This window comes from Panthera leo, chromosome B4, assembly GCF_018350215.1.
Source record: "Panthera leo isolate Ple1 chromosome B4, P.leo_Ple1_pat1.1, whole genome shotgun sequence".
Taxonomy (NCBI): domain Eukaryota; kingdom Metazoa; phylum Chordata; class Mammalia; order Carnivora; family Felidae; genus Panthera; species Panthera leo.
In genome coordinates this window covers 28,865,791-28,880,706 of record NC_056685.1, presented here as the reverse complement: position 1 = coordinate 28,880,706, position 14,916 = coordinate 28,865,791, and the positions used below count along the sequence as shown (strand labels likewise).

The 14,916-nt window shown below is 35.3% G+C and overlaps 1 protein-coding gene across 15 annotated transcripts in view; it reads left to right on the top strand.

Moving 5' to 3' along the window:
• The window catches only part of EPC1 (enhancer of polycomb homolog 1), a 104,588-nt gene that overhangs the window by 75,381 nt on the left and 14,291 nt on the right, over positions 1 to 14,916 (top strand). For all 15 annotated transcript variants that reach the window (XM_042945269.1, XM_042945268.1, XM_042945259.1 and 12 more), the window contains 7 exons: positions 10,454 to 10,599; positions 10,987 to 11,193; positions 11,573 to 11,721; positions 12,614 to 12,773; positions 14,022 to 14,198; positions 14,280 to 14,369; positions 14,452 to 14,600. In XM_042945269.1, coding sequence (XP_042801203.1) covers positions 10,454 to 10,599; positions 10,987 to 11,193; positions 11,573 to 11,721; positions 12,614 to 12,773; positions 14,022 to 14,198; positions 14,280 to 14,369; positions 14,452 to 14,600 — 1,078 coding nt within the window. The remainder of the gene's footprint in view (positions 1 to 10,453; positions 10,600 to 10,986; positions 11,194 to 11,572; positions 11,722 to 12,613; positions 12,774 to 14,021; positions 14,199 to 14,279; positions 14,370 to 14,451; positions 14,601 to 14,916) is intronic.

Sequence of the window (14,916 nt, the reverse complement as noted above, 5' to 3'; positions counted from 1 at the left end):
CTAGTAGATTAAATTACGGTCAGAAGAGTCAAAAGGTGCAATATTTATAAAGGAATTGACCTTGCTGTTGTTGTAACCAAGTAATAGTAATAAAATGGCAGCAGAATTGTAGCTTATTTGGGAAGAAACTTTTTTAGTCAGTACAAATTTGAAGTATGTTGTCTCTGGAAAGCTGTATACATTGGAATATCAATCAAGACAGTCTGCTAATTGGTGTTAGCTGCCATTGAATTTCTTTCAACATTTTATTTTGGGTAATTGTAAATTCACAGGATAATACATTAGTGTTAGATACTTCAGTCAAGATACTCAACTATATGGGAATGCAAGCTGCTGCAGCCACTCTGGAAAACAGTATGAAGGTTCCTCAAAAAACTAAAAATAGAACTACCCTACGACTCAGCAATTTCACTTCTAGGCATTTATCCACGGGATACAGGTGTGCTGTTTCGAAGGGACACATGCACCCCCAGGTTTATCGCAGCACTATCAACAATAGCCAAAGTATGGAAAGAGCCCAAATGTCCATCGATGGATGAAAGGATAAAGAAGATGTGGTATATATATACAATGGAGTATTACTCGGCAATCAAAAAGAATGCAATCTTGCCATTTGCAACTACGTGGATGGAACTGGAGGGTATTATGCTAAGTGAAACTAGTCAGAGAAAGACAAAAATCATATGACTTCACTCATATGAGGACTTTAAGAGACAAAACAGATGACCATAAGGGAAGGGAAACAAAAATACTATAAAAACAGGGAGGGGGACAAAACAGAAGAGATTCATAAATGTGGAGAACAAACTGAAGGTTACTGGAGGGGTTGTGGGAGGGGAGATGGGCTAAATGGGTAAGGGGCACTAAGGAATCTACTCCTGAAATCATTGTTTCACTATATGCTAACTAATTTGGATGTAAATTTAAAAAAATAAAAAAACAAGTTAATAAAAAAAAAAAGATACTCAGTTATATCATCCCCACAGGATTCCATGTTGTTACTCCTTTATAGCCAAACCTAGTCCCTGGCAACTGCTAATGTGTTCTCCATCTCTGTAATTATGTTAGTTCATGAATGTAACATAAACAGAATCATGCAGTGTGTGTCCAAACTTTAGAGAGTGGCTTTTTTCACTTAGCATATATCCTTGGAGTTCATCCAACTTGTTTCATGAATTATAGTTCTTCCTTCTTATTGGCAAGCAGTAGTCCATAATATGTATGTACCACAATTTGTGTAGCCACTGACCCAATGAAAGACATTTGGGTAGTTTTCAGGTTTTGACTATTATAAATAAAGCTGCTGTGAACATTCATCTGCAGGTTTTTGTGTGAACTCCTGGGATAAATACCTATGAGTGCAGTTGCTGGGTCCATTTTTAGTTTGACAAGAACTTCCACAGTATTTCCCAGAGTATCTGTACCATGTTACATTATCAGCAGCAGTGTATGTGTGATCCAGTTTCTCCTGTATTCTTGTCAGCATTTGGGGTTATCACTTTTTTATTTTAACCATCCTAATAGGTATGCATTGATAGACCTCAGTATACTTTAAATTTGTATTTCACTAAATAGCTAATATGTTAAATACCTTTTCATGTGTTTATTTGCCTTCTATGTATCCTCTTTGATGAAATGATTGTGTTTGTGTTTGCCTGTTTTCTAAGTAGATTGTTTTAACATTGAGTTTGAGGATTGTTTTATTTATATATTCTAGACACAAAGTCTTTGTCATATATGTGATTTAGACATATTTTCTCTCAGTATATAATGTCTTTTCATTCTCTTAACTGAGTCTTGTCACAGAACAAAAGTTTTTAATTTTGATGAGATCAAATTTATCAGTTACATGTAAGTATATGATCAGTTTTGAGTGTGTGAGGTTTAGGTCAAGGGTTTTTTTTTGTTTGTGCTTTGTTTTGGTTTTATTTCTGGATGTACAATTGCTCCAGCATCATTTATTGAAGAAACCCTCCCTCCTCCATTGAATTGCTTTTGCTTCTTGGCCAAAAATTAAGCATATTGATTTGGATCTGTTTCTGGGTTCTATATTCTATTCCACTGATTTCCATTTATTTCAAGATGGTACCACTGTTTAGATTACTGCAGCTCTATGATAACCTTTGATATCAGGAAGAGTCATTCCTTCTTTATTTTTCTTTTTCAACATTATTTTGGGTATTCTAGGGCCTTCAATAAGCTTGTCTGTATCCACAAAGAAACTTGATAAGATTAGATTAAACCTATAGATCACTATAGGGAGAATTGACATCTTTAATATGTTGAGTCTTCAGTCCATGACCACAGTGTGACTCTGCAAGTATTTAGTTCTTCTTTAATTTCTTTCATTGACGCTTCATAATTTTCATTATACAGATCCTGTACACATTTCTTTATTATTTAAAAATAATTAATGTTTATCTACTTATTTTGAGAGAGAGAGAGAGCATGAGCTGGGAAGGGGCAGAGAAAGAATCCCAAGCAGGCTCCATGCTACCAGCACAGAGACTGACATGGGACTCAAACTCATGAACCGTGAGATCATAACCTGAGCCGAAATCAAGAGTCGATGCTTAACTGAGCCACCCAGGCACCCCAGATCCTGTACACATTTCTTTAGATTTATACCTGAGTGTTTTATTTTCTGTGGAGCAATTGAAAATGGTATAGCATTTTTGATTGGTTTCCACCTGTTCATTGTCAGTATACAGAAATGCAGGTAAAATTGTTTGTCTTATGTACTGTGGCCTTAATTGAAATTGCTTGTTCTAGGAAATGTTTGCAGATTCTTTGGAATTTTCTACATAGAAAATCACACTGTAGTCTGCAAATAGAGACAGTTTTATTTTTCCTTTTCAATCTGTCTTATTTCTCTTTCTTGCATTAGTATAGTGTCTAAAACTTCAATACTGTGTTAAACTATGTGATGAGAGCAGGCATCCTTGCCTTGTTCCTGATCTTAGAAGGAAATAATTAAGTCTTTCACCATTAAGTATTACGTTACCTGCAAGTGTTTTTGTAGTTGCCTTTTATGAGATTGTCATATATGTGATTTGGAAATATTTTTTCTCAGTATATATAATGTGACTTTTCATCCTCTTAACAGAGTCTTCCAAAGAGCAAAAGGTATTTTTCTGAGATCCAGTTTATTAGTTTTACTCTTATGGATCGTGATTTTTACTCCTAGTGTACTGAGAGTTTTTATCATGAATTGTGTTGAATTTTGTCAAATACTTTTTCTACACCAATGGATAGCATCATTTGATTTTTCTTCTTTAGTCTGTTGATGTGATAAGTTATTGATTTTCAGATATTGAACCATACCTGGAATAAATCCCACTTAGCTGTAGTGTATTTTTTTTTATACCTTGTTGGGTAGAATTTGCTAAAATTTAATTGGGGAGTTTTGCTTCTACGTTCATGAGAGATAATGTTTGTGTATGTGTGTGTGTGTGCCATGTGCACGTGCCCTGTCTTGTTTCTCTTTTTTTTAATCTTTTTTTTTTTTTTTAATGTTTATTCATTTTTGAGAGAGAGAGAGAGAGAGAGCACGTAAGTGGGAGGAGGGGCAGAGGGTGGACTGGAGACAGGATCCAAAGGGGTCTCTGCCTGACAGGAGTGAGCCTGGTGCCGGGCTCGAACTCACAAATTGTGAGATCATAACTTAAGCTGAAGTCGCACACTCAAACAACTGAGCCACCCAGGCACCCCTGCCTTGTTTGGTTTTGGTATCAGAGTAATAGTGGCTTCATAAAACAGGTTGGAAAGTATTCTCTCTTACTGTTTTCTGGAAGAAATTGTGTAAGATTTATGTTAATTCTTTAAAACTTGGTATTGGCTTTTAATATAATACAATAAAAATAATTATGGTGTAAATTTCTGCAAAGTTAAAATTGAATTTTGACTACAAGGTGGTCTAGTAAATTACTTATGAAGGGTACATTACCTTGAACTATATATATGGACTGGTTCATTGTAGTTCCCCTAATTCCTATTTTGTAAAGCTCTTAAGCTAATGTTACACAAATTCTTCTTGGGAGTTGTTTGTTTTTTTGTTTTTTTTTTTTTAATTTTTTTTGTTTATTTTTGAGTGAGTGAGCACAAGCGGGGGAGGGGCAGAGAGAGAGAGGGAGACACAGAATTCAGAAGCAGGCTCCAGGCTCTGAGCTGTCAGCACAGAGCCCGACGCAGGGCTCAAACTCACAGACTGCAAGATCATGACCTGAGCCGAAGTTGGACGCTTAACCAACTGAGGCACCCAGGTGCCCTACTTCTTGGGAGTTTTTCAGGTGATAGATAATTAGTATTCCCTAAAAAAAGCAACGGTCAAACATGTTTGAGAATGATTACATATTGTATTCCCCTATCATAATGTATAGTATCATTTTTATAGGCTCTGGGAGTCTTGTGGCTAAAAAAAAAAAAGCTTCTTTTAACGCACCATTTTCCAATTGTGTGTTTGTTACATGTTCTGTTAACATTTCTTTGAACTTTAGTTTGGAAAAGTTCATCTCTGTCCTTGTCTTTGACTGGCTTAGGGAAGAAATCAGAATTTTCTCCCTTTTTCCCTAGTGGGAGCTCTGAAGGAAAAAAACCAATGCTAAAACCATTATCCGCTTCAGTCTTTAGGTACTCTGTAAGGTATTTCACTGAGTGTTGGCTACTCAGCATCTCTTGATCCAAATATCATGTAATGTTGTTTCTCTTTTGATTAGTGACCTGTAAAGTTTCTGGATTACACAGCTAGGACTTCTTTCCTATTTATACTGGAAGAAAGGACAAAACAGTCTGACCAGAATGAATAGACAGGAACAACTCTCTCTCCCCCTTCCTTTTGCACTTGGGTCTTAAGACTCTCCTGTTAATCCTGAAAGGAAACTTTTTTTTTTTTTAAACCTTATTTTAGAGAGCACAAGTGTAAGCAGGGAGAGGGTCAAAGGGGGAGAGGGATGGGGGAATCTTAAAACAGGCTCCATGCTCAGGGCAGAGCCCAATGCAGGGCTTGATCTTACTATCCTGGGATCATAACCTGAGCCGAAATCAAGAGTTGGCTACTCAACCAACTGAGCCACCCAGGCACCCCAAGGAAACCTGTTTTTAAAGAGCAATCTTAATGTACATTTATATAAGTATATATGTGTATACTTAGGTATATATATTTATAGCTCTGTCCACTGGAAAAACCAAGAAGCAAGATTAAAGCAATGGAAAAATTAAGAATAACATGAATTATAAAGCATTGAAAAATGTAGGAATTCGTGAATCCATACTGATGATAAAAAATGGTGAAGAGTCGTCTCCTGCTTTTGTAATATAAAGCCAAAAGCTGAATGGTACACTGTGAAGAGAGTGCTAGAGTTACAAAGTCATTTTGCAGTTAATCATGATCAAGATTGAATCATGTAAGAATCATCAGTGTGTTCTCAATAGAAGAGGAAATTTTGAAAAGGAGCAGAATATTTGCATGGTCTTAAGCTCTCCCTACAAATTGCTTATTACTTACAAGAGGGGGAAAAAAACAAACAGTAGTTATGCAGTGGAATAATTGGGTAATTTCTTGACTGATGAAAATTATCATCACTTATGAGGAACAGATGAACACTGTGTGCCTCTAGATGTGATACACTGAGAAGGACTAAGACAGTTGAGTATTGCAGTATGCCATCAGAGAGTGCATAGTCTAATCACAATGGGAATAATAAGAAGAAAGGTTCTGGGGAGAGGTGTGTATTCTCAAAAATATTAGTGTGTAAAAGACAAAGACTGTGAAAATGTTCCAGATTAAAGGAAGCCAAAGAGACAGTAACAAAAATAATACCTGATCCTAGACTGGTCCTGTGCTGGATCAGCTGGCAAAATTGGAATATAGGCAGGAAATTAAATTGTTGTATGAGTGTAAATTTATGAGGTTGATGACTATACTGTGATTATATAAAAGAATCTAAGGAAATACACTCTGAAGTGTTTAGCAGTAAAGAGCAATTGTGAATGTTACTTACCCTCCAATGTCCCCCAAAATAAAGTATGTATGTATATATCGATATAAAATAGAGAATGCATGCAAATGATAATAAAATTTAACAGGTGAATCTGGGAAAGGATATGCAGGTATTCCTTATACTCTTTTCATTTTGCAATTTTTGTAGGTGTGAATTTCTATATGAAAAGGTTTTTTTAAAATAGATCTTTGTTGAACCTACTTTCTAAAGTACCTCTCAGCATGGATGTATCCTGTCTTTATGCCCTGATTCTGAAAGATTGCATTTTCTCCTTCCTTTGCCTACCTCCCCATCCCCCTGCAACACTCCATCTTCCCCCATTATTCTTCTGATACTATGTTCTAACATATAAAATCCATAAAATCAACCACAGAACTTTATCAAAAAGGATTTTGTATCTGTGATTTAAATCTTTCAAATCTGGGATTCTCTATTCATTCTCCTCAAGTACATTCTGGAAGTGACTCTAAGCTCTGTTTACTTAGAAATATAAAGAAATTGAAGACTTCGATGATCTAGTTAGCCAATGATAGCTTTGTCTTCTTAGGTCTAAGGCAAAGATGTCAAATACTACCACACCATAGTAAATATCACTATTAACAATATTTTCTCCTGCTCAGCATTTATTTTAAGAACTTTGCAAGTTGATATTACCAATCATTGAGGGTTAGTGCTTGAGTTGAAACCCATTTACCATTCCTGGTCTGACAAATGTCTCCTGAACCTTGGATGGTGTGCCTTCTTTTCAATCAGGGATTACATTCTGTTTCTAATCCACAATTTGTGCCATTTGATGGACCCAAATATCCTTTCACTATTTGCCTCTTGTAGTTTTATTTTTTTATTACTATTTTTTTTTTTAGTTTATTTCTTTGGAGAGAGAGAAAGAGAATGGGCGTGCACATGCAAATGGCAGAGGAGCAGAGACAGACAGAGAGAGAGAGAGAGAGGGAGAAAGAGAATCCCAAGCAGGCTGTACACCCATCGTGGAGCCCAATGCAGGGCTCAGTTCACAACCATGGTATCATGACCTGAGCTAAAATTAAGAGTTGGACACTTAAACCAACTGAGCCACCCAGGCGCCCCTGCCTCTTATATTTTTAAAATGCTGTTTAGTGTTATGGTCTGAGTTATATATGCCATTTGTTATATAAACATTTATATACATTTCATCTCTATTACTTGACTCTAAGCATGAGACTGTGGTTTGTACTACTTTGTATTTCCTTTAAAAATAATCAATTTATATGTACTATTATGTTCTTGCTTAGATTTCTTTACTGCATTTTCTCCTCCATCTGTGTATTTTGTTTAACCATATACATATCTGGGTTTATCCCTATCAAAATATTTTAAAAGGAGTCAGCCTCTACAATATGGTTCCTGTTTTTAAGCAATTACTGGCTAGCTAGGTCTCATTTTAATTGACAACTTAATTACAAGATGCAATCCATTTGCCTGTTTCTCTACAGACCCTATTTTCTATTTTGAACAAACTCAGTAACATGGCCCAGAAAGTTTGAAGATACTCCTATTTTTAGGACCATGATAAATACATTATATCTTTATCAGCTGCAGTTGAGCTAGCATTTGGAAGGGACAGGTTTGGCTGAAGCCAAATTACACGTTAAACATTGGCTTTGGTTTTTTTGGTCAAATGAAATCCTAAAGTGAATTTTTACATGTTAGCATTTTTCTAGGATATTAATATTTTTATATCTGAACAAGATTTGGTTCTCCTTATATTTTAAGATCTTACATGTGTTTGCACCAACTATAAAAGGAAAGTTTCTTGCAGACGCAAGAGCAGTCTGACCATCAGATACTTGTTAACTTCTGTAAAAGGCAGGAGCACTCCTAGGATAGGGATCTTCCTTTCCAGTCTTGATTGCCTTCCTCCATATGTTAGATGAGACTTGTCATTCATGATATAATGTATGTCAAATATATTTTGGTAAGGCAATAATAAGGTGATAGTAGATGGGTTTGTTTAATTTTTGTGAATAAGTTTGGTAAGTGTGATTTGATCTGAAAAATTATTTTATAGCGGAGGATGCCAAAGTAATATATAAATGAGACCCTAAAAATATATAAAAATACCCTTAAGAAGCAGAACATTGCTGGTTGGTCCGTATCAGTTTGGCTCTTTGTATTATCAGGATCACCACTTTTTAATAGAACTTTCAGTGATGATGGAAATATTTTATAATCTGTGCTTTCAGGTATAGCACTAGCCACATGTAGCTATTTAATACTTGAAATGTGGTTAATGTGACTAAGGTACTAGATTTTTAATTTAATCTTATTACTTTAAATTGGCTAGTGGCTATCCTATTGAACAATACAGCTATGGATTGTTTTGGTTAGGGACCCAAGAAAACAAGTATTTTTAATCTAACAGTGTTTAATTTTAATCTACTTCAGAATCTCCAAAAGTTCTGTTTACATAACAATAACAAACAAATAGATCATGGAAAGTCATTGGAGGGCCAAGGGTTATAAGAAACATGGGTGCTGAGATGATAATGTATAGAGTTGTTGTTTTTTTTTAATTTTTTAGAGAGCACTCTGAGCAAGGGAGGGGCAGAGAGAGGGAGTGAGAGAATCCCAAGCAGGCTTCAGGCTCAGTAGGGAGCCCAATGCAAGGCTCAGTCTCAAAAACCATGAGATCATGACCTGAGCCTAAATCAAGAGTCTGACAGTGAACCAACTGAGCCACCCAGGCACCTCAGTATACAGACATATTTAATGAAGGAGTCTAAATATTTTAATTAGGAATGTTACAGAAGTGTAATGTAGGTCAAAACGGAAAATGAACAATGCTATGTAATATGTTCAATTCTACAAATATTTATTGGATTCCTATAGGCCAGGTACTATTTTAAACTTAAAGCAAGGATGTAGATTTCAGGCAGCCAAAGGACCCCCTCTTGTACTTATCACGGATATCACTAATGGATGACTGCATACTTCTTCAGGGTTTTTTTCCCCACTTGAATAGAGGCAGTATCAGTATGTTTTTCAGTAGGGTACAGCAAACAGTTGGCATACAAGATGAACATGTTTACTGTCTCTGCACTAGAGGTACAAAGATACAATGAAGTAAATTCACAGAGGTAAAGTCACAATGCCTCCTTTCAAGGAAATCAGTCATATTCTAATACTTATCAAGTAGATTATAAAGTATGTGTAGAAAATAGTACAAAAGAAGGGCATTGATCTAGAACAGGAATTTTTAAGCTTGGTACCACAGCTTTTAGGGATATTTGAATTGCTGGTGGTTTATGCAGAATGTTATATGTTCACACAGTCTTTTTTCTGGGGAGAGGGTTCATAACTTCTAAAAAAGCAAAAAGTGACAAGGAACCATCTACTAGTTGGGGGGGCAGTCAAGAAGGAATTCCACAGGACTTGATGTCAGGTTGGATTTTGAAAAGATTAGTCGTTTGCAGTCATTTGCTAGGTGGGCAAGCAGAAAATAGCTAATATAAAGACATGAGATAGCATGCTGTATGAAATACATAAAATTTGAGAGGCACCTGGCTGGCTCACTCAATAGAGCACACAATTCTTGATCTCAGAGTTGTGAGTTCAGGCCCCACATCAGGTGTAGAAATTACTTAAAAAAGAAATACATGATATTTGCTATGGCAAAAAGTACTGATGAGATTGGAGAGACTCCGTCAAAAAGGACCTCAAACAGTCCTGAGGATTTGGATTCTGAGATGATGGGAAGTTAAGGAAGGGAAAGGTGTGAGACATTTTGATATCAAGCTATTTGATATTTTATTTATATTATCAACCTAGTTTAATATTGGGAAGTATTGAAGGACATTTGATAATATAGTATAGAGCAGTGGTTCTTGGCCTTTTTTTTCTAATCCTAACAAATATAGAAATACATCACATTTCTATCACCATGACAGTGATTGTCATAAGGAAACAAACCTTAGCAGATGTGCATTCATTGAGTGAAAGCTATTACTGTTATTGGCAGTGGCTGCTAACACTTCAGCTTTAAATACCACTCCCTAAGCATTTGGTAAAATAGTTAAATAATTTATTAGGTAGGACTTAAATATTCTAGAAACAATCTTATTTAAAGACCTTTTCCTTTTATATTATGTCAAACCATATGAAATTGCCGATATTACATCATTTTTAAGCTATACGATTTTCATATAGTACAATACATTTGATAATCTCTTTCTGTTCTTAATGGCTTCTAGTTTATTTGCTTTTGAGGTGGGAGGAAGGGTTCACATCCATTGTCTTTTATGACTCATGTCTCTATTAACAGTAAGGATAGTCTCCTTTCTTAAACTTTAAATGTGGGAAACATACATTTCTTATTTTGTTAGAAAATCTAGATCTTGTTTTTATCCAGACATCTGTGAGAGGTTTTTGTCAGTGGATTCACATAGTAAATGATTGCTTATGGTTTCTTCTGTCAGCTTTTAGTTTGGATGCTGAACAGCCTGATTATGATTTGGATTCTGAAGATGAAGTATTTGTGAATAAACTGAAAAAGAAAATGGACATCTGCCCATTGCAGTTTGAGGAGATGATTGACCGTCTAGAAAAAGGCAGTGGTCAGCAGGTAAAACTTCATTGTATATGTAATAAGTGTGTGTTTCCATACCTATATGGAAATAGGATAATGTTGAGGTTAGGATAAGTGAGCAGACTCTGGAGTTAACAAGCATGAATTCATATCCCATATCTGCCCAGTACTAACGTGCATAATCTTGAGTGATATGTTTAAATTTCTCCACGCCTCATTTTCCCCCTCTGTAAAATAGAGATGATAAACATGATAAGATTGTTGTAAAAATTAACTAAAATAAAGCATCAGTGGCTGACGTGTATAAGGCACTCCACATTTGCTGTTATTAATTATTGCTGTTTTGATTGTCATTAAAGTTGGAAGTACTTTTGAACCTTATGTATGTATTCTATGAAAATGACATAATGATTTTACATTTAGCCAGTCAGTCTGCAGGAAGCCAAGCTACTGCTAAAAGAAGATGATGAATTAATTAGAGAAGTTTATGAATACTGGATTAAAAAGAGAAAAAACTGCCGGGGGCCATCTCTTATCCCATCAGTAAAACAAGAGAAGCGAGATGGTTCCAGCACAAATGATCCTTATGTGGCTTTTAGAAGGCGTACTGAAAAAATGCAGACTCGAAAAGTAAGTGAATTTGGAAAACTTCTTTCGTAATTTTTTTTTGATATAAGAAAAATTATTTATACTTACAAATATCTCAGTATCTGAAGGTGGTATTTTAATTTGTGTTTAAATAGACTTTCTATACAAAATAATGAAAAGTATTAATTTAAAGTGAATCAACCTTAGGATTCATTACATAGCTATTAATGATATATTTTAATGTTAAACTATTTAAAAATCCTATATATAATTGATCCTGGTGATCCATATTCCCTTTCAGTATCTTTAAAATTCTAACTAACCTATCAAATATATCTATTCTTATATGTTAGTAGTGGTGTTCAGAATGCCACTAGTTAGAAATGTTACTGACATTCAAAAAACAACTCCATATTTGCAGAATCGCAAAAATGATGAAGCCTCTTATGAAAAAATGCTTAAGCTGCGTCGAGATCTGAGTCGGGCTGTTACTATCCTAGAGATGATAAAAAGAAGAGAAAAGAGTAAAAGGGAGCTATTGCACTTAACACTGGAAATTATGGAAAAGAGGTAAAGTATACTTTAATAGGAATACTTCAATAGGAAGTATGGTACCATTAGCATTTTATATATTGAAGTATGATACCTAAGCAGTTAACCCCAGAAATACCTTCTATTAATAAGTAGAGACTATATAAATGCGTGATATGGTATACTTTGTTTAATTTTACATGTGTTCCTCTATTTTCTTTAAAAGTGACTGGGTTCAGTAAAATTAAAATATGCCAAGTATAAGCTTATTCTTTTGTCCTTAGTTGAGTGCAAGGCTGGGAGGGAAAGAACATTTGTCAGTCCTACAGCTTTTAATTTACTCACTAGATGGTACTGATTTTTTTTTTTTTTTAAACACATACTGGGTTTTTGTTTTTTTTTTTTTTTTACAGACAAGTGTAAAGAAGGGAGGGGGAAAGGCCCATAATCTCAACATTCAGTCATTCAGGAAAGTACACAATGAAAACTTTAAGCCTCACTCCCCTATTTCTCAGTCATTATCTCCAAAGAAAACCACTATTAAATTTCTTATAATTTGTTTCAGGAAAATTAGTTTTATAGTAAAGCACAAAGCAATTCAAATTAGCAGAAAGTTCCTCAACACCATTTTAGGCATTAATTTCAACATCTCCACCAAATCTTTCACCAAAATTGGTAAGTTATAGTTCGAGCCTTTTTTTTTTTTCAACAGTCATCTACTTATGGTGCCAAGATAAAGTTTTAAGCCAAAACTAAACAGAAGAAACAAAAGGAATTATGTAATCTTTAATAAGCATTCAGCAAATAGTCAAAGTTTAATTGTAATCTTAAATCTAGTCAGTGTTTATAATTATGTATCAGGTATTAATAGTTATGTACAGAACTAACTTTAACTTTCTAAGCTTTTTTTAATTTTGTTTTATAATTTCAGGTATAATTTGGGTGACTACAATGGAGAGATCATGTCTGAGGTCATGGCACAGAGACAACCAATGAAACCTACCTATGCCATCCCCATCATCCCTATTACTAATAGCAGTCAATTTAAACATCAGGAAGCAATGGATGTGAAGGAGTTTAAAGCAAATAAGGTAGGGGCATCTGGGTGGCTCAGTCAGTTAAGCATCCAACTTCGGCTCAGGTCATGATCTCACAGCTCATGAGTTCAAGCCCTGTGTCAGTCTCTGTGCTGACAGCTCAGAACTTGGAGCCTGCTTTGGATTCTGTGTCTGCTCTCTGCCTTTCCCCCACTCACCCTCTGTCTCTCTGTCCTTCAAAAATAAATAAACATTTTAAAAAATGCAAGAAAAAAAGCAAATAAAGTGATAAAAATTTTTGTGATAACAATAGCTGATAATGGAATGGTATTTTATCATTAGAGTGAAGAAAGAATACCCATATAAATCTTACTATGAAATATGCCACAAAGTCAGGTTGTGATTCAAGGCTAGCCTGTCGATGCAGCAATAGGAATTGTAAAGAGAGATACCATATAGATTAACTTTTTACCAATTAACTTTTCCCAAAAAAACTGTAATTGAAACTTGATATAAATATTTAGCATATGTACATAACCATGCTACTTGTCATGACTTTTTCTTTCTGACAAGGATTATTTTTTGCCTCTAACCTTTCTTGCCTATTGAATACTTCATACTTCTAGCCTTTGCTGTTACCTGCCATACATATTTCTAAAATCACTCAGTGCATCAGCTCATTCACTCTTGCTTTTGTATTTTATCCTGCGTTGCCTCTGTTTAATGATTTCATCTCTTTATCATCTAAAACTGCTCAAATTCGCCACTCCACATAGCCTTTATTGTTCAGCTCTCAAATCCTTACCACTCTATTTTTGTGACACCTCCACATTATAACTTTATGTCCCAGTATGGTAATAGTTATCTGAGGTTTGCTTTGTGTATCTGTAAAATTATTTTCATTATTATTTTCCCAAAATTGATTTGTTAATTCTTTAAAATAAAGACTAGATCCCCCTTTTTTAATTCTCTTCTGGATTTTTCGTAGAAAATTAAGAAAAAGGTACAGGAGCCAATGGTAAATACTAACTGCAGGATTTCAGAAGCTCAAGAATTTCTATTCTGTTTTAACTGAAACAAAATATTTTATGAGGTTGTGTTTAGGTTGTAGGAACATACCCATGTGTCACAGAGACCAACCTCTAAGATTTTACAGTAAAAGATGACAAAACATAAAGTCTTCTATCTCTTCTGAGTATGAATGACTTCATTATAGCTATAAATTTCTTTTTAAAATTACCCAAACTGTAAGTTTGATGAACATGGTTTCTAGAGTTTGATTAATATATGACTTTATTGCAGCAAGATAAAGCTGATCTTATCCGACCTAAACGTAAATATGAGAAGAAGCCCAAAGTCTTACCATCGTCTGCTGCTGCTACTCCTCAACAGACGAGTCCTGCCGCACTGCCAGTCTTTAATGCTAAAGATTTAAATCAGTATGACTTTCCCAGCTCAGATGAAGAACCTCTCTCCCAGGTAAATATGAGAAACTCTCTATGAATATAGAGGAGGGATGTAAGAAGTCACGTGTTTTGACTCACTTCATTTTATTTAAAGGTTTTGTCTGGCTCTTCAGAAGCTGAAGAAGAAAATGATCCTGATGGTCCCTTTGCTTTCCGTAGGAAAGCAGGCTGTCAGTACTATGCTGTAAGTTTCAGGTTCTCTTTTTCAATAATAAACTGTTCACCTTTAACTGACAAAATGAAATAATTTGGATTTTTTTTTTAAGCCTCACTTAGACCAAACTGGCAACTGGCCTTGGACTAGTCCTAAAGATGGAGGATTAGGGGATGTACGATATAGATACTGCTTAACTACCCTCACCGTACCCCAAAGGTGTATTGGATTTGCACGAAGACGGGTTGGGCGCGGTGGAAGGTAAGGCATTTCTGTACTCCTAGCATAGGGATATTTTAGACAGTAGGGAGTCAGATCTAGAGCTGAAAACGAGGTAATCCTTCTCAGTAGTTCATTTGTTCCCATTTGCTGTTCTTAACTGATGTTTTTACTAAAATCCTTAAAGAAACTGCAAAAAGTTATTTCAGAAGTTCTGGGAGATATTAGGAGAAAGGATTGAATAGGCTAGGAATGTCATAAAACTTGGGGCACTTGGCTGGCCCAGCCAGTTAAGCATTCGACCCTTGATTTTGGCTAAGGTCATGATCCCAGGGTCATGAGATCAAGCCCCACATAG